Raw genomic sequence first — 27,942 nt, 5'->3', positions numbered from 1 at the left:
ATTAATCTATGCAAAATTTCAGTACTGTCTTTTCTTTATTTTCTAAGTATGGCCAAACTACTAATGAAGTTGTATGGCAGCTACCAGAAAGAGCTAAGCAATTGCAACAAATTTTATCAAGCACATTGGCCTTACTAATATATTCGTTTGTGTGAAATTTCAATACCATAGCTTTTATAGTTTCTGAGATACAGCCAAATAACTTTTCAAGTTGTATGACAACTTAATTTAGAAACTTACTATAGAAAATCATTTGTGAAAATTTGGTGAACTTAGCTTAATTAGTTTTTCAGTTATCATTGGGACGAACGAACAGACGCACGGACGGACAGACGTACAGACTTAGAATTCGACGCTGATCAAAAGCATGCACTTGAGTCTATATCTAAGACCATTATTTCTTAGCGTTACAAACGGTAAGGGAAATTTAGTATACCCTTCGTACATACGTTCGTGCGGGTATAACTGCTGACGAAAATATCAATTTGTGAATAGTTAAAATTGTATATGGAGTTCGCTATCTTGAAATATGCATGCATATTAAATTGTATGTACGATAACACAGTGGTGTCTGTGAATCGATTTGACTTAAGATTATACGCTTATCTGTCATATAATTAAATATTTAACTTGCACTATAATTAATTTTTCTTTTTATTTAAAATTAGAATTCTAAGACAAACATTCAATGTCATCTATTTTTATAACATTTTTTCAGTACATTTGATTGATTAGAGTTAAATATTTAATTAAGACTTATCAACATTGAATTTTAATGATTTTTTAATGCGGGTATAACTAACTCGATTTTTTTTTCAATTATTCTTATCAATTTTATTCATATGCAAATATGTGTGTACAAGCAAAATTTCGAATCATACCACTATTATTATTCCCCTATAATATTATACAAACACAATCGTTTACGACAAATAGTAATAGAAAAAATAGTTTTTGAACAATTTTTAAATATTTTATTTCATTACAATTTGTTCTACTATTTAAACTAGATAAAGTTATAGCTTGAAAATACGTGGACAATTAAAAGAGAATTATGTGTTAAAAGACACATCATTACACAAAACACTATGTTCGATTGGAATATTAGCAATGCTTGGTATGAATATGATCATAATAATAAGTGTATTCAATATTTTACAGCATTTTAAAACTAATAGTTGTTTAACTTTCATTTTTTATGATTTGTAAAAAAATTTGTATCAAGAACTCGAAATTGTTTCTTTCTCCTATTATGCTAAATATTAGGTTCGCTTAAACATTTGCGAAAATTGAAGAGTGTATGAAATGGAATGTTTCATATTGATATTCGGTCCTCACATTCTAATTTAAGTTCGAATTCAAACACATTTTGTGTAAATACCAATTTAATCTTTAAAACTCATATTGCATAATTATAGCTAATGATAATTAAGTATTATATAACAAAATATTATACAACAAAATCAAGAAAAAAATGATATATTAACAATAAAACTTACCCATATGCAGTGTATTATCGACGATACTATCTCGAGGTTTTTGCAATTTTTCCAATAATTCAAATGGAGCATTCTCATTCAATAAAAATCCGCGAGCACTCATTTTGATAATTTATGATTTATTGTCAAAATTAAGGACACAATTTTCTGAGCAATCAAAATTATTTTTTTTTTTTTTTTTTATTTTATTGAAAATTGTTTGACATTCACATCAATTAAATTAGAAATAATTGAACTTTTCTATTTGCGAAAGAAAAATTTTAAAAGTTGATATTTCAATACTTTTTCTTAATTAGACGATTAATTTGTAATCAAAATGACATAAAATTTAAACATGACACATTTGATACCGAATTTTTTCTATTTTTGGAAGTAAATTTTACAAATAATTTTTTTAGGTAACTTGTCTCTTAGCTAAAGAAAAAACAAGTTTTTCTAATCAATGGAAAACATTCACTTCTAAAATTGCACATTTATCTTAAAAACACAAAATTTACTTTAAATTGTTCAAATGTCCTTTAAATATGATACTTTTTTTCAAATTTAAAAAAAAAACAGTAAGGTCTTAGTTATGAATTTAATTATAGTAGAGTTTCTGAGCCCTGATATTCGCAAAAAAATTACTAGTTTATTGTTTTGAAAACTTGAAATGAAATATGAAATTTCCGATCAGTTACAGAAACCTGACTTACTTATCCCAAAAACTGACACATTTGTCTACCTGACAAACCGACACCTAGCTAAAAAAGATCCACTTACGTTTCTCTATATCATGAAGAAAGTCATTTCTGTTGAAAATTTAACATGTAAAATTTTGTGTGATCACATAATTCGCCCAGCTGCATACAATGCAGTCGTGTAAAAGAGGGAATTGCATAAGAGTGTTTTTATTACTCCACACAAATTATTTTGTTTTTTTTTTTATATAAAAATACATTAAAATAGCATCTATTGCTTAACTTTTTACACGAAACTTGTTTTATACAAATACTCGTAATCATAAAAATGTTGCATTGCCTGATTCTAGTTTTTTTTTCTATAAATAAACTAAATATTTCATTTATGGCAATATTTTGCAAATCTGTAAGTATATGAAAAGTCTCAGAGCAATGATAAAAAGTAAATCAAATAGGAACTTTGTACTTCATATTTATTGTACAAACTTATTTGCCACAAAGCTAGTTAGGCATGTTTGATATACACATAAATTATGATATATATATATGTATATACAAAGAAATACATTAAGATAATACACACAATTTTATGTATCAGTTCGAATATATTACTTCCTCACTAAATATACACGTCATAATGAACATATGAATAAGTAAGTAGGTTCTAATTAAATGGTAAGTAAACATACTTATACACTTGGAAAATATATTTATAAACTTAAAAAAACTCAAATATATAGTTATACTAATAATAATTGAAAATATAAACATATCAAAACATTCAATGATTCAATTTATTAAATTTAGAAATCCAGTAATTGAGTAGATGGTCACTGATCTTTCCATTGTACATAAGTACACATTTTGTATTTTTTCTTTTTGTCAACAACTTTTATTTCACTAAAGATTTTTATTTTTTTTTTTTGTTATTTTATTTTAAAGAAGACAATGATCACTGACCATGCAAACTTCGTCATCTAATCATAACAAGACAAAGAAAAATAAAAGCAAAATATAATATATTTAACATAATATACTAGAGATTTTTATTGAGATCAAGTTCAAAGAAATTTCCGAAGGTTTTGTTTTTTATTTTCCCACTAAATTTAATTTATGAATACATTATAAATTTAGAACATTTATTATTATATTCATTATGTATAATTTTATCTTGGCAGTTTCACAACATACCATAGTATATTATTCAAGTAAATTAGTTAGTGAGTTAGTCTCCTTTGTTTTGAGATCAAAGAACTTAAGATATGATACAAATGAGTTCTTTAGGAAATGTTAAGTTAAACGATCCGAAAAAGAAATATTCTAATATTAATATTATCTCTAATAAATATTTCACTTCTGAACAGCAAATATTATATTTGAGAAAGATGAGAAAATTGCATGCAAGAGAATATGCAGTCCTACACAATTGTATACATTGAAGTACTGTAACGTATCAACGTATTGGCGTATTAAATAGTGCGTCGTACGTCGCCATTTGAGTTGAGTTTTGACTAATTTTTTTGAGCAAATATTATATTTGAGAAAGATGAGAAAATTGCATGCAAGAGAATATGCAGTCCTACACAATTGTATACATTGAAGTACTGTAACGTATCAACGTATTGGCGTATTAAATAGTGCGTCGTACGTCGCCATTTGAGTTGAGTTTTGACTAATTTTTTTGAACAATTTAATTTTATTAAAATATAAACATTTTTACTCTCAAGAGTGTAATCTTGCCATTCATGTATGTAGATATAGAAGAAACGAGATCGTTTGTTTATTTGATGATTGATATTTTAGATCAAATCTAAAAAAACGGTGTTTGCTTAATACCTATTAATTAAATTTCGTTATGAAAGTAAAAATGATAAAAAAATGCTTTCAAGTAATAGACTTGAAAACACACATATATGTATATAATATATGTACTTATATTATGTAATTAATTAATATTATTTCAATTTTTAAATTTATATTTTTATCTTTAACACTAAACCAATAAAATATTTTTTTAGCAACTATGCATGTATAGTTACTCATACTTATATACACATGCAATGCAATATATACATTTGCTGATTTTATAAAAAAATATCATAATTTGACGTTCTTGTCATTTAATTATATGCTAAATTTCATATGAAAATAAATTTTAAATTGCTTATTAAATGATTTTATCACTATTTATATTGATCGAAGATATCAGCAATTTGTGAAATTTTTTCATTTTAAATTAATTTACATATGAATAAATTTTATACAAAGTTATTTATAGATTTGTGTACATATATACAAACATATGTATATATTATATGCTAAAAATTAATTCAATTATGCTGTATAATATTGACAAAACAAGTTCGTTTTGCAAATAATTTATAGTTTACGAACAACTGTATAATTTTAATAATTGAAATTTTAATCGCATTATGTAAATACGTATATGTATGTAGATAAATAATTTTTCCGAAAACTTAAATAATAATTAGATGTAGACCTCTAGTGTCTACTAACATTTTTCTAATCCAGTTAATTTGAGGTAGGTATGGGATTTAGACATTCATATAATTAATTGGGTTTTCACAAAAAAATTGTCACTATGCTCACTCTATTTAATTTCAGCAGACATTCATTACTGGGCCTTATACATACATATATACATAATATGTCAAATTAAATAAAATTTGACCTACTTATTAATATAAATTAAATTTAATTTAACAAATTAATGTGTCAAATTAAAAAAAAATGATTTCAATATTTAAATTTAGTTCTGAAAAATAAAAATATTTTCATCAAAATCTATCAGACTTGTATAAAATCTATCAGACTTGTATGGAAATTTTTTTTAAATTATATAATTATGTATACACTTGGGCATATACATACATATATAAAATTATTAATAAAAATATTATTTTTCTTCATTTCATTATCGAAATGGAAATAGAATTTATACTTTGATTATACACAAAATATATTTAATACAAATTTATTCAAAGTAAGCAATTAAATTATTTAAATTTTAATTAGAACAAGATCACTTAACCACTATACACTACTATGCTAAATTTTTATTATATACATGTATCTATAATACCCGTTCATATATGTATACATACACCATTTAATAGTAATAGAAGTGATACATACTTATGAAATTATAATTATTTGTACATATTTACTAAATTTTTACTGAAAAATGCTAAATAAATGCGCAAAACAATTTTTTTTTTAATTTACTTAATTTTATTTAAAAAATATTTTCATTTTCTTTTTGATTTTATCATTATTATAATATTAAATTATATTTTCAACACAAAAAACAAAATAAATTGCTTAGATTATTCTATTCAATTTTTGGCAATATTTCAAAATTTAATACGAAATTTTAATAAAATAAATAAATAAAAAGAACAAATCAAATATTTTAAATGTACACAAAATTTTTGGTATAATTGCACCTATTTTAAAACAATAAATGGTTAATGTACGTGTACGTACCTATAGATGATATGACAAAAAAATTTAGTGATCTGAATTCAAATTTGTTCCTAATTTCAAGAAATTATCCACATTTATACTTAGGTACTTATAGAAACGCATAAATATATTACTTATATATATTTGCATTTGATAATTTGCAAATTTATTTTTCCTACACACGGGACGGGAATTTAAAGGAATTTTTTTTTTGTAAATTACTTGGATTTCTATATTTAATTTGTAGAAAAAAAATAATTTTTAAATTTAAAAATTTTTAATAAGAATTTAATTGATGTGTCATGTCATTTATTTATTTTTGTGCCATTTGTAAAATGACATATTTATGCCTCTATTAAATTTTGTTATTTAAAATAATGAACTTATTATACGGGAATATTTTTGTACATCATATTTGTACAGAAATTATTGACATTACACAAAAACAAAATAAATTTGGAAAAAATTAAATCTTTGAATTTTGTACCTTTTTATACAAACGTTTTGTTTTAACTTAATCGCAAACTATACACAATTGTAAATCTAATTTTCTTTTAGAAATCTTAAAAAATATATATATTAAAAACGAACACATAATTAAAATGGCAATAGCATTTATATCCCTACTCCACAAGTATTAATGACATAAAAATCTCAATTGGATGGTTTACTTTAAAGTTCATTTGGAATTTCAAAACTTTTTTATTTCCAAGACGATGTCAATATGTAGTTAGAATTAAAACTTGTATAAGTAGTTAGATAACCAATTAATGAAATTTTTAGTCACTTCAAATCCAAACGGGGCACTATTTCATTGCAATTTAGAACAAAACACAAAATTATATCCATATGAGTACACATTAACATCTAGATAAGAGACTACATTTGGTTAAGTAAGTAATATGAATAAATACTTTAAAAATTACTTTATTTGACAAAAAGCTTTCTCACAAATTCAAACTTGCATTTACATGATTGAAAATAATGGGATAATAAAATTAATTTGGAAATTTTTTAATTTTGAGCTAATTAACAATTTTACAAGCTAATCGATATATTAGAATTAAATGAATTTTGATATTTTTTATAAAGGAGAGGTCTGAAGGAAGAAATAGTACCATTAAGGTACCATCAACGGTATTCTGCACTGAAATATACATTTGTATGAACATATTAATTTATATTGAAGCGAACGGGCGTTTTATTTTTTATTTCTCCTCTAGGTTAAAAGTTATTAACGATAGTTATTATGGAAAATTTTGGTCGTTTTAATCCTCATTTTTTGACCAAGATCTCTATTGGGATTATACATAATTATTATACGATTTTTCGGAATCTATCTTTGTAAATGTTCACTTTTTAAATTCATAAATATCATGGAAAATAAAATGATAGAAAGTCAGTAGAATTCATAAAAATATATGTATATTAAGTAAAAAATAAAGTGGAATTTATGATTTGTTTGAAGAAATTTTTAAAATATATAGTACTTTTAATGTGTAATATGACAAGAATAATTTTAAATTAATGCTTTGTTTTTAATTATCTGCTTTGGGTAAATAATTAAAATCGGTATATTATAATTGCTAAATTAAGACAAAAAGGTATAATATTAAAATCAATATCCTGAAGAAAACCGAATTTTAAACTCATATTTTATATTAACGCTATTAAAATTGAAATTTCGTAGAGGGTTAAGTAAACTTTTAGATAGAACATACATATTATAGGTATATAAACAAATATTATTTAAGAAAGCATCAAATAAATAAGACAAAATATTCAAATCATGCGCAAAAATTTAATAATTTTTTATTTATCATCATATGAAAATAGTTCTTTATATTTATAACGTATGTAGATATGTTATATATTTAAATAATAAATGCTGCAATGGTAGAAAATTGTCTACCCACAAAAAATCATTGTGACTACATTTTTTCTAGACATAAAGGAGCCGTATTATGGGCTAATAAATAAAATAAATATATATACGCACATTGTATGTAACACTGTTCAAAAATCAATATTTACAAAATATCATCTTTGGAATGACTAATCACGTCATATTTAAGTTGAAGAAACAAACATAATAAGTATATACATATATACATAATATGTATATATATTGATAATGAATTTTTGATTAAAAAAATTCACACTTTTAACTTTCGAAATAACCTAAATAAAACGTATAAATAATACCTAATATAAAAATTTAGTACATATCTACTTATTTAGCACAAATTAATGTTAAATAAGAGAAAATATAATGATATACATACAAGCATGCACATTGTAATTACATACATTTATTTTGTTGCCATAAGCACAATATTATTTTTCTTTTAAAAAACCAAAAAATTTTCCATCGAGCGCGAAATAAATATAACAATTTTGCTTATATTATGAATCAAAAATAAAACAAAGAAGATATTTGATTAAATATTATTTTGTCACGTACATGTATACATATATGTATGTATGTATAAAAAGGTACAAAAGTTTTTGTAAATAAATAAAATAATAAAATACTTAGAAAATATTCGCATATTAAACTATAAATAAATCATAATGTTTTAATCTTACATACATACTTCTCTTTTATCTCTTTCTATTTAAATTATTCGTATTTTTAAAAGGCTTTAAGAACTTTGTTTATTATATTAAATATATTTTTGGATTAAGTTATTACTTTTTATAGTAAGTTTATAATATGTAGATAATAAAGGTTTAATGACAATAGCGACGACAAGCAATGGCACTAATAATATGTTATAATAATTGCGAACAAAATTTTAACTATTAATAACAAAAAAAAAATTCTCTTGTTCTCTTAGTTTAGTTTAATATAAAAGTTTTTATAACTCTCTATATAACATAATATATTTATTATTATATTAACATGTACATATGTATAATATGTATAAATATACGAAATAGTATAAAATAAGTAGGTACTAAAAATATATTACGCGTAGTAATAAAATATAATGTATAACAACTGTTATACTTTATAAATTCACAGCACTCAATAATTTACTAAAAAATTAACAATAACAATTTTATAAATAATTTTTTACACAATTTAATTGAATTTATTTTTATTTTAATTTTATATAAAAAATAAATTGAAAAATATTTCTAATATTTTATTAACTTCAACTTTTATTTGTTGATTTTATTACATAACTACAATTTTTTAATATAAGACAATAAAATGTGAATAAGAAAAAATTTAAAAAAAAATTTTTTTTTTTTTATTTTTCTAATTAAAAATTTCCATCAAAATTTCACTTATTTCTGCAACAAAAGTAATATAAATTCACTATTAAATATTAAAAAAAAATTTTTTTTGAAAATATTTTTTTTTCTTTATTTTCACAGTAGTATGGAAATGTTTTTCATTTTTCTCTCAAAACACAACAAAATTTTCTATTTACTTATTTTTCTTAATATTTTTGCCTTATTTTTCAATACGAATTGTAGAAAAATAATAATAAAATAATAGAAAAAAATATAAAAGTAAAAAGAATGAGTTCTACATTTAAATCAAAGGCTTTTCCATATAATACTGATTTTCCAATTTAATATAAATGTACGTATATATTTTAAATTGAGAAAATAAAAAAAAAAACAAACTCAATTTATATCCATACTATCTATAATTCTACAAACACAGACAAAAAAAAAATCGGAGAAAAACAACACAATATTAAATAAAATTAAATATTGAAACGAAAATATAACGATAGAAATAAAAAAATATAATAAGCTTTTCAACGAATATACTCTTTATACATATCTCAACAATCTTTCATATCAACTCTTTATACATACAATTGGAAATACACACAAAAATGATGACATTAATATATACATACATGAAAAAGAGAAAAAATATTCAGGGAAAATTTTATATCTAAAAGAATGAGCAAAATGAGAAAAAAATCCATAAAAGCAGGTTTAAACAACCAACAAATTATGAAGTGCCTTACATGCGCTTTAGAAAATACAATATTTATAAAACGTAAACGTTCACGTGATCAATATATGTACAAATTATATAAACATTTGCCCAATGATGAATATTTTTTGAGCTGTCATATTTAATTCTATTTATTGTCTCTTTCGCTATCAAAAATTGTCATATATTGCATTCAAAATTGTGTAAATTAACGATAAAAACGTTTTTATATTCTTTTAGCAAAAACAATATAAAGAAAAAAATTTTATCTTATTAAACTTGAACAAAAACACTTGTTAAATTTGAACAAAAGAAAAAGTTAAATTTTACTATTGTATAATTTTTGTCACTATTGATATCTAATAAAATTGTGAATTCTCCATTTTGTTCTTGATAAATTTAATTTTGTATTTCTTCACTGAGATTTCAAAATTTTCCGATATGTGATTTAGTTGTTACCATTTCTAAAACTTGGATCTTATTGATAAAATATTTTAATTGGTCCATATTTTGCAACTATAAAGAAATTATATTGCATTACATATAAATATAATTCTAATACTTTTGAGTTACCTAAAAATAAAATCAAACTTAATAATTAATGAAGAATTAGAATCTATCCTATTAACTTGATCACCTTCAAAGAAATATTATAGATTTTTTCATAATATGTACTAAATTTGGAAACTCTTTTGAAATCTTATTTTACAAAATTAAATTAATAAATATTATTAGGTTCTCATTTACTCAATGATTCTCCTCCGCTGAACAACACAAACAAAATAAATGTAAAATTTTCTTAGTATTAACAATTTTGTTTTTGGTTATATATACCTAAGAGAAATACTAAATAAAATTAAGTATATAATAATACGATTACCCTAAATTTGTACATAATGTAAATAAGTATATGATACCTAGAAACAATGACATTTGTTGTAATATTATCGTATACATACCGGCAAACTCATCTCAGCTGTTCTCTGTTTAAATAACATTTAATGTAAATAATGCATATAAAATATCAATTTCATAACTTAAAATAATATAAGTGTATAAGAGTATATAAGATAACAAATATCTAAAGTTTTTTATAACACGTATTACGATTACATATACTTGGTAACTATATGTGTACCGATATCAATCTGTAGAATAAGGTATATGTTTTCAATAATAGAAGTATGTACATGCTTATACTCAAATAATAATGAGAAAATAAACTTAATGACGTATAAAAAATAATTTGTTTTTTATAATAACAAAATTATAAATAAATACCTGCACACATACATAATATGTGTATAAATAAAAGAACTAAATTTAATTTTTTTAATACGAAATAATCAAAAAGCAAAAAGAAACTTGTCTTTATCTAAAACATTCATTATTCATAAATTGAATCGTCATTATTGTGTAGTTGAGTTTTATTGTAAAAAAAATTCTTTTCCACTCCATTTTTTTAATTTAAAACGGTAACTATAATTATATAAAATAATGTTGCAAAAATTTATGACATTTTAATGTTTTTTGTTAATAACCTCAACGATTTTGTTAAGTAAATTTTTAAAAAAGTCACAACTTAGCAGCAAAATTAATCAATTTTTAAAAATTGAAATATGAACAAATTTTTTCTTTGTAAACAGAAAAGCAGTCTCAAAAAAAGAAAATATTTGTTTGGAATTTAATGAAAAGTGAATGCCTAAACATCAGTGGCAGCTCCATCCAATTCTTATCACACCAAATTTGTGAACAACGTACTATATTAAACAATTTCGCTATTATTTACTTATTTATGTTGAACTGTCAATTATGTTGCTAATATTTAGTAGGAGAACATCACTGGGCGAATCTTGCTTTTGATTTCAAAAAAAAATAAGAATATTGTTTACAATCCTTTAATCCACATTAAAATAGTATTCTGAGTAATCTCTTTCAATCGATTGAATCACTCGATCAATTTTTAAAGATCATATAATACAATAAATAATTTTTTTCTTTTACTAATTGAACCCTGAATATTTGTTATAACATAAAACAAGATTGATAAAGTTTCTGACAGTTCCTCTAAAATTATTAGAGTATAATGCTTCAACAACAGCATGGGACTGTTTTCATGCCGCTGATATTTTACGCTATAATAAAAAATTTTAAGCGTTGTAAACCACATTAATTAAAATAATTTATTATGCGTTTTTCTACACATACAAATGATTTGATTTATTACAATTTCTTATTCATAAATAAATTTTTTTAAAAAAGGTTTACGCACAGAAATATTTGCCATAAATAAAAATTACGAATTTATATTCAAGAAAATTATTTATTGTTTACATATCGTATTATTAATTAATTAAATAATTTAAAACATATGGTAATGCACCTTGAAATGTAATTTTTTTTGTGTCTTCAACAAAGAAAATTTTGAAGATTTTCAATCTTTTCTATACTATAAGTATAATATTATTATTTATTATTCTTATATTTCCGTAAAAAAGTAAATTTAGAATATATGAACACCTCTTATTCATGTCTGAATTCTGAATATCAAATCTCTCGGAAAAAAATTGAAAATTAAATAGCCGAAGTATTTTACTAATTCTATTTTATACTTATAATAAACGAATCGTCTTTAACTGTCTATAGTTATCATCTAAAATAAGAATATCAGAATTCCGAAATTTTAAATGAAAAAATCAAATTCCAATACTCATCATTCAAATCCCTTTAAATTTACTACATAGCTGATGCTTGTAGTTGTCATATTATTCTTTATGATCGCTAAATTTCATTTAATGCATTTAAATAATGCATAAGTATTCCAAAATTTCAGAGTTTTTATTTTAAAGAATTACAATACGGCGAGAATTAAATAATCAACTATTACAGCATTGTCTTCACATTGAAGACACGAAATTAATCACAATTAATTTTTAAAAATTAAAAATCCAATAATTAATTTAAATTCCAAATATTTGTCGGGCTTTTGTTCATTTATAGCCTTGTAGGACTAACATTATTTTCTGTTTTACCTCCCCCAAACCATTCTTTTTTGAATTTGCAAATTATTTCAAAACAATGAGTATAAAAAGACTCTTTTTAAACATGTATACAAAATATAAGTAAATATAATATTCTTATTTCTGGTTTTGAAAAATATTCTAAATTTTAATTCAATATACATATGAGTATTATATTCGTGAGACAGTTTTTAATAAATGGCGTCTTATAAATAAATTAATATATTACTTAAAAATTCTATTAAAACCAAATTATTAGATGCTAGAATAAAATTCCAAAATCAATTTTTCTTTATCTCTTATTTTAATTTGCTTTTTTTTTTGTCATTACTTTCATTTTTAATTCAATTAAAATTTATTATTTCCATAAATATTAAGTATGAATATAACTTCTTAATCTCAAATAATGCGCATACATACATATTTACATACATAATTTCCGAGTCATGGTCAAACATTTGCCCGAAATTCAAATGATCGTCCGAAATTTAAATGATCGTTTAATTTAATCAAAAATTAAAATTTCATATAAATTATTAGAGTATACAAGTATACATATATGTGCGCATATTAAACATGCATCATACGAATGTTAATGTATTATATTCTAGAAATGTTATAATATAATATAGATTGTGCCGAAAACATTGACCTAATTTTTCTCTCATAATGTCATTGTCCATAAAATAGGCAATATTTTTCAAAAATAAATACACAACAATAATATATTATACACTTTTATGCTAAGTATATTTTATTTTCTAATAATCTTATAAATTTATTAAATAAATCTTATTTTATTTTATTTTTGATTTCATTTCTTTATAAATTTCTTAAAAGGATAATAAATTAATTTTTTCGAGCATCACTGAAAATCATTTTCGGTGAAAAAGAATTTATATTACTTATCATTTAAGAAAACAAAATATGCACTCTGTTAATTCAATTTTTGAGGGCGAAATATTATGAATTATGAATAAGAATAATAAACAAAAACAAATATCATATAAAAATAAAATTATGACAAAGTTACCATATGAGCGCCAAGAAATCAAGTTATATACTTTCTTTGGCAACAAAAACATAAAAAGAAACTTTCTTCAGTTGGAGTGCATTGAGTCTCACTTCTAGTTAAACATCTGATTGATTTTAATTATTTAGTATTTAAGCATTGCTCTTAAGAATAAATAAGTCTTTTTTAACAGTAATTAAATCCTCAGTTCATTTTAATGTCATGCAACCTTAGGTTGAAAAGAAAAATAGCTTGTAATAAATTCAAAATTGGTTTTGCTTTATTTGCATCTGTTGTGTGTTTTAGCACACACAAACATCACAGCACACAGAAGATATCACGTTTTTTATAATAATTTCGCATTACTTTTACTATAAGCCAATTTAAGTCTTGAATAAAAGGGTTCAGAAAAACATATGTGTAGAAAACATTCCTATGCCCAGCAAAGATTTTGTGCAATTGATATTGAATTTTGTGCAATATATTCTTTCGGAGTTTTTATACATAGACAAAATAATAATTTATTATGATCATATGCGGTATCAAAAAAAAAGGCATTCGAGAAGTTTGCCGAAGCTCTACCATAAATAAGTGCAAACAATACCACCACTTTTCTTTTGAGATCGCAGGGTTTACCACGTTCAACGTGTTACCTAGTAATTAGCAATTAACAATAATTATACAAAAAGCAAATATAGAATTTTGGCTTTAAATATTGTTTTTAAATTTTCTAAACTAACCCAAAATAAAGTAACTTCAAAACTTTCCATGAACTATAATCTACTTGAAAAATACATTTTGCTTTGAAAATACAAAGCAATCTTTTGTTTCACATTTATCTTATAATGCATTAGGGCAAAAATTTTAGCATTGTGTGCATAACAATTAGTAAGTATAAATATACTTACTACTTATAATTTTACTTTCGTACAAAAAAATTATAAGTATATACGGGTTAATTTTCTCAATAAGCAGAAGAGCCAAATATGACCAATTCTCTTGGGATTCTTTGCGATTATTTCATTCGGACTATTATCATTACACAAAATTTTTCTAATAAAACATGAGTGCTCATCTTAAATTATGCGTTTACAAAATTTTTTAATATTTTAAATATTTAAAAAATTTAACACAAATTTTAAATTTATTGCCTACATTTGCACATTTCATACATACACATGCATATACGTATTAATCACACTCACTTTCTTTTGAAAAAAAAAAAATTAATAAAAATTTATTTTAGCATAAAGAAATGTGAAAAATTAATTATTCATAAGCATAAAAATGTAAGAATTTTAATTAAAAAATTAATTTATTAAATATAAGTTTATGAATTCGTAATGCTGTTGTATAAAATTACAATAAATTTTGAATAAATTGGAATTTAATTTATTAAAAAAAAATTATAGACTCCGATCTTGGAAATTCTCTAATAAACACAAAATTAACACAATTTTAGCAAAAAATATTGTCTCGAAGTAGATAAATACATAATAAAAATTTTAATTTATTTGATTTTTATAGATTTTACTTTTTTAGGTGGCGACAGCCTATACATTTCATTTGGATGATTTATTTTGATGGTGACCTAAATTCATTTTAAATAAAAATGAAATATTGCTTCGTTTGAGTTTAAAGTTTGGTTAACTGGTAACTTGCGTTATACGATTAGCATATTTACATATACCTATATCCCACAACATAAGTTTCAATTCTAATTATTGACATTATCATCGCTTTGAAAATAAATGAATTATCCATTTATTTGATTGCGTACATAGTACATACATACATACATGACACTTGACAGGCATACATGGTTTAATTAAGGGAAGCTTAAATTAAATATAAATCTAAAAAATCTAGCTATAAACAAATACTAGCTCATATATGTTGCTTTCTTAACTAAAAAATATTTTTTCTGTGAATATTATTAAAATAAATGAAAATATTTGTCCTAAATCCAATAGACGTTTCAAATGTTTCCATTTCAAAAACTTATATTTGATTTGTAAATATACCTCGACATTATAATTACTTATACGTTCACATCCTTCACGTATTTCCTTTTTGATATTTCTGAAAATTAAACTTTCCAAAATTGAATTTTTTGCGTTCTACTTATAATAAAATGCCACACGTATATTCCATTATCCACACCATACTTTTGCTTCAAAAATTTGTATTATTTATTTTTTTTTACTTATACGTTTGAGCACAATTTATTGTACAATTCATTATTTACCTACTTATATAAGTACATATGAGTATATACATGTAACTTTTGTAAATAATGATACAGTTGCGATGTACATCATAAACAATAAGTAAAATAATTATCAAATTAAAAATATTTATATGCAGATATCAGCAACCTTTTTATGTTGTATTTATAGAAAATGGTAGCAACACATACATAATTTGGCTCAACAAACAAATTCAAAATTTTGTTATAAAAGCTAAAGTGCCTGATTGACAGATATTATAAGTATAACTAGCTTATAAATTCATAACAAGCAATAAAAAACACTTAACAGGTTATTAGTGCTATATAGTCTTTATATCAATTTTGATTTTGGAAATTGTTCCGATGTGAATGACTGCCTTATGCTATAAACTTGAAATATGGACTTGCAATGTCAATTTGACAATTTAATTATAGGTTTACTCAGGTAAATGACTCCATGAAAGCGCTCACTTTATCAGCCATTTAGATATTTTAATAAATTGTCGAGGACTGCAAATATTCATTATACATTGTGTTTATATACAATTATATTATACACAATTATGTGTATACATTTCAATTGAACGGAAATATAAAATTAAGAGTGTATATTTGGAATTAATTTATTTTAAAATTAGTTCAATCAATTTGCAATGAATTACATAATTTTCTATCGTGTTCTAATTATATCTTTGTTCTAATAATTGATAAAAAAAAAAACTTTATAATAAAAACTTCAATAATTGAACATTCTAACAATAAAAGTTTTTTTCGATACACGCAATATTATTAAGATATTTTGTAAATAATTGGAACAAAATTTGTTAAATAATCGATTTAATTTTACATATTTACTTGTCATTATAAAATTTTATTATGAATTTGATAGTTTATTTTAAAAAAATTTGCATACTACTCTGTGGTAACATAAATATATATACATTTACATATACTTATGCACAAATTCTACAAAGAAAGCAATTTTTTTCAAGTTAACTCTCCAAAAAAATAAATTCTTAAATATAATTTTGTAAACAATATGCCACTTATGGTAGACATGAGATAAATAAATGTAAACATTCTATTTATGATATCCGAATGAATTGATTGCAATTGTTTAAATCACAAAAAATTTTATAATTATTCCAGTTAGCTATAACATTCTAATATACTTAATACTAATAGTCAAATTGGTATTTTTATTGATGATAATAAAGAATTTTATTCTGAAGGCAAAAAAATGAAGCAATACCAAAATATTCCTGAAATATTGAAGAAGCATTGAACAATCTCAGAATAATATGCAAAAGTTACAAACAAAATATAAATACACACAATCACCTTATAAATTATGAAAATTTTCTGATATTTTTAAATTTTAATTTATTACCAATTCCATAAAATTGTGCTCACCAGCATAAAAATAAATATTACATTGCAATATTACTCTTGTTTGGATTTTTTTTTTTTTTTTTTTCATGTTTTATTTATTATGCCAAAATTAAATTTATACTACAAAATATTCCAAATAAAACCAAATGAATTATATTTATAATAAAAGTATCAAGTATTCATGGCTACATCAGTTGTAACACTCAAACTTTAATTTAATATTAATATATTGCTAAATCGCTTGTTATATTCTTTTTAATCTAATTTTATACATTTGTGTTTTTAATATAAATTATAATTCTTAATGTTATAATATTGGAAAAAGATTTGTGGCAGAAAAAAAACCAATTTAAGTAAACAATTTTTGTATTAAGATAAAATCCTAACCTAACTTACATACTATACTAAATCTAGTTAAAAAGAAAAACTTAATCTACGTAATTTTTCCAAAAATAGGATTTTTTATTATTTAATTTACGGGTATTGGGGATATGTTTATCATACTTAAAAATATGTTGGTTATTTAAGTCCTCATTATTTGTTGTTAATGCTATTTTTTTATTTGATGAATTTCTTATGTAGTGGTATATTATTGGTACATATTCCGCGTTTTCAATATAATTGTACTTATCTAAAAATACGAATCCCTCCGGAGGGATAAATCCTGTCGTTAAGCAATTTTTGATGTATTGATCATCTTCGTACCAGACATGAGAAATTAAAGAGTTTTCATGAATATGACTACTCCTCTCGATATGGTTTCGTATGAGACGTATTATGAAATTGTCTATTCTAATAGTTTCCGAAGCTTTGTAAAGAGTTTTGTTTGAATAATAATACAAGAAATCTGTAGCCGGTTTTCTATTAATATTCGTACAAGCCCTGAGGCATCTACGCTCGAACAACCTCAACTTTTCCATAGTAGATGCACTTATATTGAACCAAATCGGAGCGGCATAAGCGAGAATTGGTCTGATAAGTGATTTGTAGCATAGTAATTTTACTTTGGAAGATAGTATTTTCGAATAAAATAATTTTTTGAGACTCATAAATGCCTTGCTCGCATTCCTTAACTGACTGTCTACATGATTTCTAAATTTAAATAAATAGTGATAATTCACTCCTAAATATCTAAAACTATTAGTATTTTCTATATGCGTTTGATTTGGGGCAAGTATACGAAAGTTTCTCCAGTTTTTTTTTGTGCTATTATTAACTTTGTCAACTGTATTTCTAAAAAGCATAGTCCTACATTTTCTATAATTAATTTTTAGCTTCCAATTCTTTGAATATTTAACAACCCTGTCAAATTGTTTTTGTAGTAAATATTGTGCAATTTTTACATTACCATTTGCGGAATAAAGCGTGAGATCGTCTGCAAAAGCTATACTGTGATTAGGCCCTAAAGATTTATTTAGAGAATCCAGTAACTCGCTTATGTAAATGTTGAATAATATAGGTGAATTAACCATACCCTGTTGGAGACCGTTAATCACCGAAAATATATTGGAGTAGATATCCCGATAAGAAACTTTAAAACACCGGTCGTGTATCATATCGTTAATTAAAAATATCAGATGGAAAGGATACTGATATCTCAACATTTTGTACATAAGTCCTTGAAGCCATACTGTATCAAATGCCTTCTCAAAATCAATAAAACATGTAGCAACGCAGTTCTTACCATTAATATATCTACAAATGTCAGATGAAAAAACAGTCATCGCGTGAGTGGTACTATGTTTGTACCGAAATCCAAACTGGTTAAGCGGTATTATGTTTTTGTTGCTCGTTTGTTTCACTAGAAATCTATTTATTACAATTTCAAAAACCTTGCTAATATTAGGTAAAAGACTAATAGGTCTGTAGCTGTTTGGATCCGAATTGTTCTTACCCGGTTTCTTTATTGCTATTACTTTAGCCAGTTTCCAAACTTTTGGAAAATAACTCAAGTTAAGACAGTTATTAAAAAGTATGCAATACTTTTCAATAATGCAATGTGGCAACTGCCTAAGAACCAAATTTGGTATATTATCTACTCCAGTCGAAGTTTTATTCCTTAAGTTGTGAAAAATTTCTATCAATTCATCAAGTTTTATAAAATAATTATCCTGTGTTTGGTTTTCTGTTAAATTGCTAGATTTAAGAGTATTACTAAACTTTACAAGTGAAATATCCCTAATTATCCTATTTTGCGCGGCCATATTTAAGTTACGGTTTGTTTTATGTACAGCTTCATCTAGCTGCGATAATCTACCATCCGTCTGATTATGCACTTGGTGTAAGTGTGCACCCAAAACATTTAAAATATCAATTTGATTTCTAACAATATATTTTCCATTAGCGGTTTCAATAGAAGTAGTATTTATTCCAGCACCCTGCAAAATTGATACGTCACTTGCAGGTATTTCTAGCTTTGTGACGCAGCTAGACTCGCGATTTCTATAAATTTTTTTTATTTCGGAAAATATAGTTTTGTTATTATTTAATTTAATATTTTTAATCCGACTCTCCCAATAGTTGTTGATTTCTTTTCTTACATTTTGTTTTATAAGTGAGCTAATATTCTTTAGAAGCGAATTTACCCTAATTAATGATGAATTTTCTCTATTATTGTTATAGAATTTAAGTAGGTTAAATTTAGCTGTAAGTAATTTGCTTTTAAATTTTCTTAATTTTTGTAAAAGCGTACTATCATATTTTTCGGCGCTATTAATATCCTTTTTAGATGGTGTTGCTTTGTTAATAGCCCTCAAGATTATTATATTAAGTTGTTCTAAATAATTATCTATTTCACATCTATTAAGATTCCTATTATTCGGGATGTCAAGCATATTTTCTGTTTCAGACGAATTGTTTAGCTCCTGTTTAAATTTTCTCCAGTTTGTATTTTTGTATATATAAGTGTGATGACCGCAAGGGACTTTAAAGATAAAATTATCTTTCCCATAATAAATATGCGTAAGCAGTGCCAAATGATCACTGTCGAAAGTTAAAGTTTCTAATTTTCTAGGGCCGCATGTTTTAAATAAAAGCCTAGCATCAGCTAAAATAATATCAAGAAAGGAGTTACACCTAGGGTAAGAGGGATTGAGGCTCGAATACAGATCGATCCTATAAGTTATTTTATATCTTTGAATAAATCTATCTAGGAGTATACCCCTCGAATTTTGTGTGTGGTTAGACCACGATTTATGCTTAGCATTGAAATCTCCGCATAAAATGTAGTAGTTATTTAACTTATCTAAAGCTAAAAGTTCAAAAATACTTAATAGTTCTTCTTTAAATTTATCGGTATTCCTTAAAGAAGCGTAAAGTGAAACTATTACTAAATTATTACTACTACCTAGAGATATTTTTATTGCGCATACTTCTAAACAGCGAAAATTTTTATTTTGCCCGAAGTGAATTTTTTCAAAATCAATTTCTTTTTTTAATAAAATTGCGGTTCCACCCCCCATTATACTGTCGGGCCTGTCTTGTCTAATTATATTATAATGTTTGAAATTTAAACGATCATTTTTTGATAATTTTGTTTCACACAATGTGACGATGTCAGGATTGTTTCTAGTTAAAAAATCCGATAAAAATAATTGTTTAGCTACAGATTTACATGAATTAATATTCAACGAAATTAACTTGATATTGTGTTGCTGCAACATTCGTTCAGTCATGTAAGTTTTCGAACAGAAAATCGATTCTCGATGATTGATTCTGTAATTCTGTTCGTAATGTTGCATAGTTCTCACAAAGTGTTGTTACATTTTTTGTTAATTGACTTAACATTGTCATAATTTTGTTTAAATTATCATTCATTCCTACATAAGTATTCATATTTTCATTAACATAATTATTATTGTTATTTTTATTACCTACAACACTTGCAAAAGAGAGGTTAGTATTTACATAATTATTAATATGATTAATTTTGTTGTTATTTTTGTCTATTTTGTTTATTTTACTTATCTCTATTTTTTTCATTTTCTCTTTATATACGGGACATTGTTTGTAGGACGCAGGGTGGCCAGCTGATTTGCAAAGAATACAATATAATTGCTCTGGTGAACTGTTTTTCAAAATTTTACAATTATTTGCTACATGATTTTCTCCACATTTGACGCATCTTGGGTTCATATTACAGTTGAAAGAGGAATGGTTGAATCTCTGACATCTTGTACATTGTTTAATTACGGGTTTTTTTAATTTTTCCCATTTGATAAGTTGGTGGTCAATATATTTAATTGACATAATATTTTCAACGTTGCTTTTTGGTTCGACTTGAATAATATAGATTGGCAACCTTTTGTTTTCGCTAACAGATTTTTTTGTCGTTAATCTCAATACTTTTTTAAAAGAGACATTTTCAATTTTAAGTTCTTTTATCATTTGGTGAATTGTTTCAGGTTCGTAGTTTCCATGCAAACCTTTAAGAACTAAGTTGATCGGTTTTTCGGTTTTTGCTGTGAAGGAGAAACATTGAACATCAGTGTTTTTTAATGTATTAAATATTTTTTTGTAATCTTCTTCAGTTTCTGTGTATATTGTGTGACGTGTGCTATTAGAAGATTTAATAACAAAATATTTTATATTTAATTGAAATTTAATAACACTTTTAATGGTAGATATGTCGTCAGAATTAACGATAATTGGTGGAATTTTTTTATTAATTTTTTTTATATTACTTGCATCATTTACTGGTGTATCGTTTTTAGATGTGCTTGCAGTAATATTGTTTGTCGACTCATTTGTTATTTTTTTATTTAAATTTTTTTTTCTTAAAATTGCAATAAAATCTGTGTCATTATTTTGATTTTCATTTCCCGGATTATCTATAGGATCATTAGCGTTGACTACGTTTTCTACGCACTCCATCTGGTCTAGGATAGCAAATTGATTATTAGATGTACTTGAACTTTGGTTAAGAGACTCGTTAAGTTTTTCTTTCATAGCCTTTAATTCTGCTCTCAAATTCATATTATCTAATGTAAGTTTTTTATTTTTTTCTGCTATTCTGCAATTAGTTTGTGAAACTTTGTGTTTTTTATTTGTTGCCATTGTTCTGTTTAGATTTTTTGTTACTTTTTTTTTTGCTATGGCTTCACTATTATTGAGTGCATTTTTGACCATGCGGTCAGTGCACACCTAGTAACAAGACTATATAATGCACCTGTTTATTTTTTGTTTTGTGATTTTTTTTTTTTTTTGTGTTTTTGATTTTTTGTATATAGTTTTATATATTAATTAATGTTTTTAATGAAGTATATATAATTATTGTTTTATAGTTTTTGCACTATACACTACATACATATGTGCACATGTATGTACACATGGATTTTATTCAAAAATTTTTATTTTAATATTTTCGCACCTAATTACTTATATTTAGCACTAATTATTTACACGTCTTGATCTAATCGAGGTTCTCACACCACTCACTCTTGTTTGGAGTGACAGGACTGATGGACATTTGTATTAGAAGAATTGTAATATTTTTCTTCTACAGTATTCGATAATCAGGTCGTCGATGTCTGTCAAATATTGGTTCTTATATTGAAAAGCGGGTTACCGAATCGAAATTTTTATTATGATAAATTTTTTTATACAAATGACTTGCATCTATTGTAAAAGAAAATTTTTGAAAAAATTTTACGATAAATAACACTCTCACTTAATGATTCAGTAATCTGAATAAATTCCATTAGTTTGATTAATTTAACCACCAAATTTTTTTAAACAAACATTTCGTAGTAAAAATTTAAAATCTTAAAAGTTTAACTTGGATTAAAGTATTTTAGCAACATTTAATTTTAAAAAATATCAAATCATATTTGCTTTGTATAATGTCTTAAAACATTTTTATTTTTCCCAATATATTTTGAACCCAGTTACTGACAGCTTAAGCTTTTAAGTCTTTAAAGCTTAGATATTTAACACCTTTGATTTTAGTATTGGTTGACAGTGATAAAATGTTACTCTACAACATTTCTTCCTTTCAAATCCACTTAATTGGGCAAATGCTCAAAATATAATGCGTTCCTACATATGTTCGAATATGTTCAATTATTCAAAATTTAATATTAATTTGAAAATTTCTCTATTAATAAAATTTAAAAAAAATACTCTTCAAGAACAATAATGTTTATTGTTTATTCTCAATTAAGTGCATTTTCTTTATTCAAATATTCGATAATTAATGTCACATAATAAAATTTATTATTCAGAAAATATTTTTTTTTTATATTTTACATATCGCAACTTATATAAAACGAGAAAAAAAATAGAGTTGACCTTGTCAACTCTGTGATACCCGTACGAATTTGTTATCCTATTTGCGAATAACTAATGTGCCATAACTAACTATGGGACAGACTATGTCTTTAAGTTGCCGTATTAACATATTAATTTATGCAAAATTTTAGTACTATGTGTTATTCAAAATACTGGTTGTGCTAAACTACTATTGATGTTGTATGGCAGCTACCAGAACATCGACCCTACTAATATATGTATTCACTTGTGTGAAATCTCAATATCACAGCTTTTATAGTTTCTGAGATATAGTCAAAAAACTTTTGAAGTTGTATGGCAGGTACCAGAAGGAGCCAAGTAATTTCAACGAATTTTATGTGACACATTGGTCCTACTAATATATTCGTTTGTGTGAAATTTCAATACCATAACTTTAATAGTTTCTGAAATATAGCCAAATAATTTTTGAAGTTGTATGGCAGGTACCAGAAGGAGCCAGGTAATTTCAACGACTTTTATGTGGCATATTGGCCCTACTAATATATTCGTTTATGTGAAATTTCAATACCATAACTTTTATAGTTTCTGAGATATAGCCAAATAAATTTTGAAGTTGTATGGCAGCTATCCGAACCGGTACCCCGAGCATGTCCAATTTGAATAGGGTTCTGGCACTTACTACAATAAATCATTTGTGAAAATTTGATGAACTTAGCTCAATTAGTTTTTGAGTTATCGTTCGGACGGACGGACAGACAAAGCTAAATCAACTCAGAATTTGACGCTGATCAAAAACATACACTTGAGTCTATATCTAACACCGTTATTTCTTAGCGTTACAAACGGTAAGGCAAATTTAGTATACCCTTCGAACATACGTTCGTACGAAAATTGCAGAATTATTTTTACACGAATTTGAAATAACACGAATACAAAAAAACATTTTTTCTACTTAAAATAAGCCTGGTAAGTCTGATTGAACCAGAAGTTCAAATAATTATGATTACTAAACGACAATAATATACAATTGAAATGTTTCCAGTGAGGGCACTGATTTTATAGTCTTTTGCAAACGTTTGCATTTATTATCAAACAGTGACAATAAATAAAATTGTTTAATGTTTAAATTTTTCTTATGGTTGTACTCTGGTTATTTAAGTTTTTTATCAATAAATTTCAGATATAATATGTACATATTTTTTTCTAAAATCTAAATTTTAATTTATTTTATTTAATGAATTAAAACGAAAATAAATTCTTAAAATAACTACAACAATAAGTTTTTTTATATAATTTAGTGTATTTTTAACTTGTTTTTTGAGGTCTAGAACCAATCTATTATTTTTGTACTTCGCCAGCATCTTTTTTTACACGATTTTTTTTACACGAATTTCTCAGGAACCTTTCTATCGCGAAAAAAGAGAATTAGGTGTATTTCGAAAAATAAAGTTTTGAAAATTTTAAGATCTATATTTTTTGACAGTCTTTTGAAAATTGCAGTAATTCGAAATGAGAAAACATAAAAATTCCTAACAAAAGTCAAGAATTTCATATGAAAATTAGGGAAACAAGATATTTTGTAAAAGAAAGAAAAGATAGTCCACAACAATCCAGATGGAGGCAAAACGAAACAAACGAAAAAGCGCATTTCGTGCTAAACTAATCTCATTTTGAAATATTGTGCTTTATTGCAGTTTAATTTTGCAGGTACCGCATATTATTAGAAATTCTATTAATTAAAATATCAAAATTAATAACAAAAAACAATTTTATTGAAAAAAATAATAAAATTGTATTTCATTAAATATAGAAATTCCTAAAATAATTTCTCTATATAAAAATATAAAAATATTTTTATTATTTTAATGAAAAAGTTAATTACGCTTTATTATTAATTTTATTTAGTGTTCTAAATACTTTATTGTCATATCATTATGTAGCCATTCAACTATAATATACAGTAACCCGTTCTGTTACGAATTGGGACCGAAAATTTTGTATGTTACTTAATTGAAAATATTAAAAGAGATTCTTTATTCAGAATGTCAAAAAAAGCTTAAACTAGCGAGCCTATTGATTATATTGTTAACCGAATTTTCTTCTTCCTTCCCAAGTGATAACTTGAGTTTCAAGTTACAAATTCACGTTATTTTTACATCTATAGTGGAATATAAAAATTTACAATCACTTTTGCAATTGATTTTAAAATTAACCTTGAACTTTTATGCACATATTTTAAATTATACGAATGGTAAGTTTAAAAGGAAGTTGTTTTAAAATCACTACACATACGTACACATATTTTTCGGGTTTGTATTTTATTGTTCTTAATTTACCCTTCGATAGCATTATTTTTACCAAGCCCACATTAAAATACCTTAGTTTAAATTCTACACATAGTTTTACTTAAAATATGTATGTGTCTAAAAGTGCCTACCACTATAAATTATGTGTTATGCTATTATGTTAAGTACAAAAGCCGTCAAATATCACGTTTTCGTTAGATGATTACAAAGGGCAAAAAATATTTGGTATTTTGTTTTTGTCAAACAAGATAAACACGTTTTGGTATAAATAAAAAATTGTTTGCCTTTTTCTTTTCAAAAAAAAATTTTGGTTATGTTTTAATGAACTTCAAGTTTAATTATTTTATTTTGTAGAATACTTAATGTTATTTTCATAAAAAAAATTTTATATGTTCTCAAAAAAAAAAAATAAAAATTTTTATTGCAATTGCAATTTAAACAAAGAGGTACAATAAAAATTAGAACTTATTTTTAAAATTTATAAGGCATTTCTCTTAATTTCTTGAATATTGGATCGAACATTTCTGATTAACTCTATACGAAATAATAGCATATAGAGTCCCAAGTTAATTTAAAAATTTGCTCGAAATACCAAAATTTATTTATAATATTTCAATGAAAAATGAATAACTAGCCACCTGTCCAAAATAAGTTTCAAAAAATTGCTATTTTAAGATTTTGGGTGGCTATAATTTAAAAGCAAGACAAGCAAACAAATACACGGAACATGCAAAACTTCGAAAATAATAAGACCCTTTTTTTTTAATTTTTCAATTTTAGGCTATGAGATTTCAGATTTTTCAAATTTAGACTATGAGTTGAAATTACCTTATCACTTCAAAGTCAAATAACCGTCCCAACAACTATAAAAAGCACTTCTATATTTTCAAAACTGTTAAAAATAAAATCTTCAATTCACTGAATTTCTTTCCGATTCCTCCAATTACTATGGTAAGAGATGTGATTCTGTTTAAATATGGTGACATGGTAATATTAACATATTTTACCATTAAAAAAACTTAGGAATAATATACTTATTTATATATATATATCCTAAATTTTTTTTATTTCTTAATTATCATAATATACGTTATATAAATAATTATATATATTATATATTTATAAATCATTATTATAATTAATTACACTTAAGTAAAAATAATAAGATTAAATATGTTGATTAAAGCTTTAATTAAATTCAATAATGAAATTCATATACTAGCATACGTTTATACGTGTATGCATTGTACATATTATGTTTCTTTCAGTTCAATAAAGAGTAGTTAAGAAAATTCTATATCGAATATATGTATTACAAACACCTACTTACTTATAAATATAAATATTGCATGTCGAGTAATGATCCATATAAAATCAATATAAAAGTATTCTTTTGTTCTAAGATTATAATTTGGAAATTATAATATAATGACTAAATTTCTCAGCAACTTAACAAAAAAATCTTAAATTAATATAAATCATTTTGAAAACCACATGTTATAATAATATAAACAGTAGTACTTATGTGCTAATGCGGTTATTATTCGTATAAACTACAATTTTTTACCATAGGTGCTTATTTATAGTAAAACAAAAGAAATTAATTATATGCGTACATTTATATACTTATGCATACGTCTTTGTACTATTAATTAGAGTTGCCATATGCATATAAAATAAGAAATTGGACACAAAAAAATTAATAGCTTAAAAGTTATATTCCAATGGATGAGTAAAAAAAATTTATGAAGCTATAACTAAATGCAGCTTTCTTTTTTAATCCCACAACTTCCTATCTGGATTAAACCATGTACCAGTATACTTAAAGGTATATTTACCTACCTAGCTACCTACTTAAAATTAAATTAAAGAAGTGTTTAAGACCAAAATATGATTTGACTTTCTTTTTTAAATTTTATACTTTAACATTGCTTAACGATATTTTCATTTTATAACGATTCAAACATGTGGAGACTTGACTAAAATTACGAATAAATATATTAATATTGGTAGCAATGCTTACGAGTATCTAAGCTCAATTAATTAATTTAGGTAGCCGAAAAAAAACTGGATAAGAGTACAAAGATTGTAGAAGGTGAAGGTA

At 24.2% G+C, this 27,942-nt stretch overlaps 1 protein-coding gene across 3 annotated transcripts in view; it reads right to left on the bottom strand.

The window, feature by feature from the left end:
- The window catches only part of LOC129618644 (AMP deaminase 2), a 62,125-nt gene that overhangs the window by 31,051 nt on the left and 3,132 nt on the right, over positions 1 to 27,942 (bottom strand). Inside the window, exons 1-2 of one of the 3 annotated variants that reach the window (XM_055533515.1) lie at positions 8,260 to 8,369; positions 1,500 to 1,646 (exon numbers count right to left, since the gene is read on the bottom strand). The exons of 1 other annotated variant lie outside the window; for it this stretch is intronic. In XM_055533515.1, the coding sequence (XP_055389490.1) occupies positions 1,500 to 1,602 (103 nt within the window). In that variant the 5' untranslated portion in view covers positions 1,603 to 1,646; positions 8,260 to 8,369. Of the gene's footprint in view, positions 1 to 1,499; positions 1,673 to 8,259; positions 8,370 to 27,942 lie in introns of those variants that run through there. One more of the 3 variants, XM_055533516.1, reaches the window with a different exon arrangement.

This window comes from Condylostylus longicornis, unplaced genomic scaffold, assembly GCF_029603195.1.
Source record: "Condylostylus longicornis isolate FDR11 unplaced genomic scaffold, ASM2960319v2 ptg000010l, whole genome shotgun sequence".
Lineage (NCBI taxonomy): Eukaryota > Metazoa > Arthropoda > Insecta > Diptera > Dolichopodidae > Condylostylus > Condylostylus longicornis.
The sequence above is the reverse complement of the archived record's forward strand: the minus strand, read 5'-3'. Positions and strand labels throughout refer to the sequence as shown.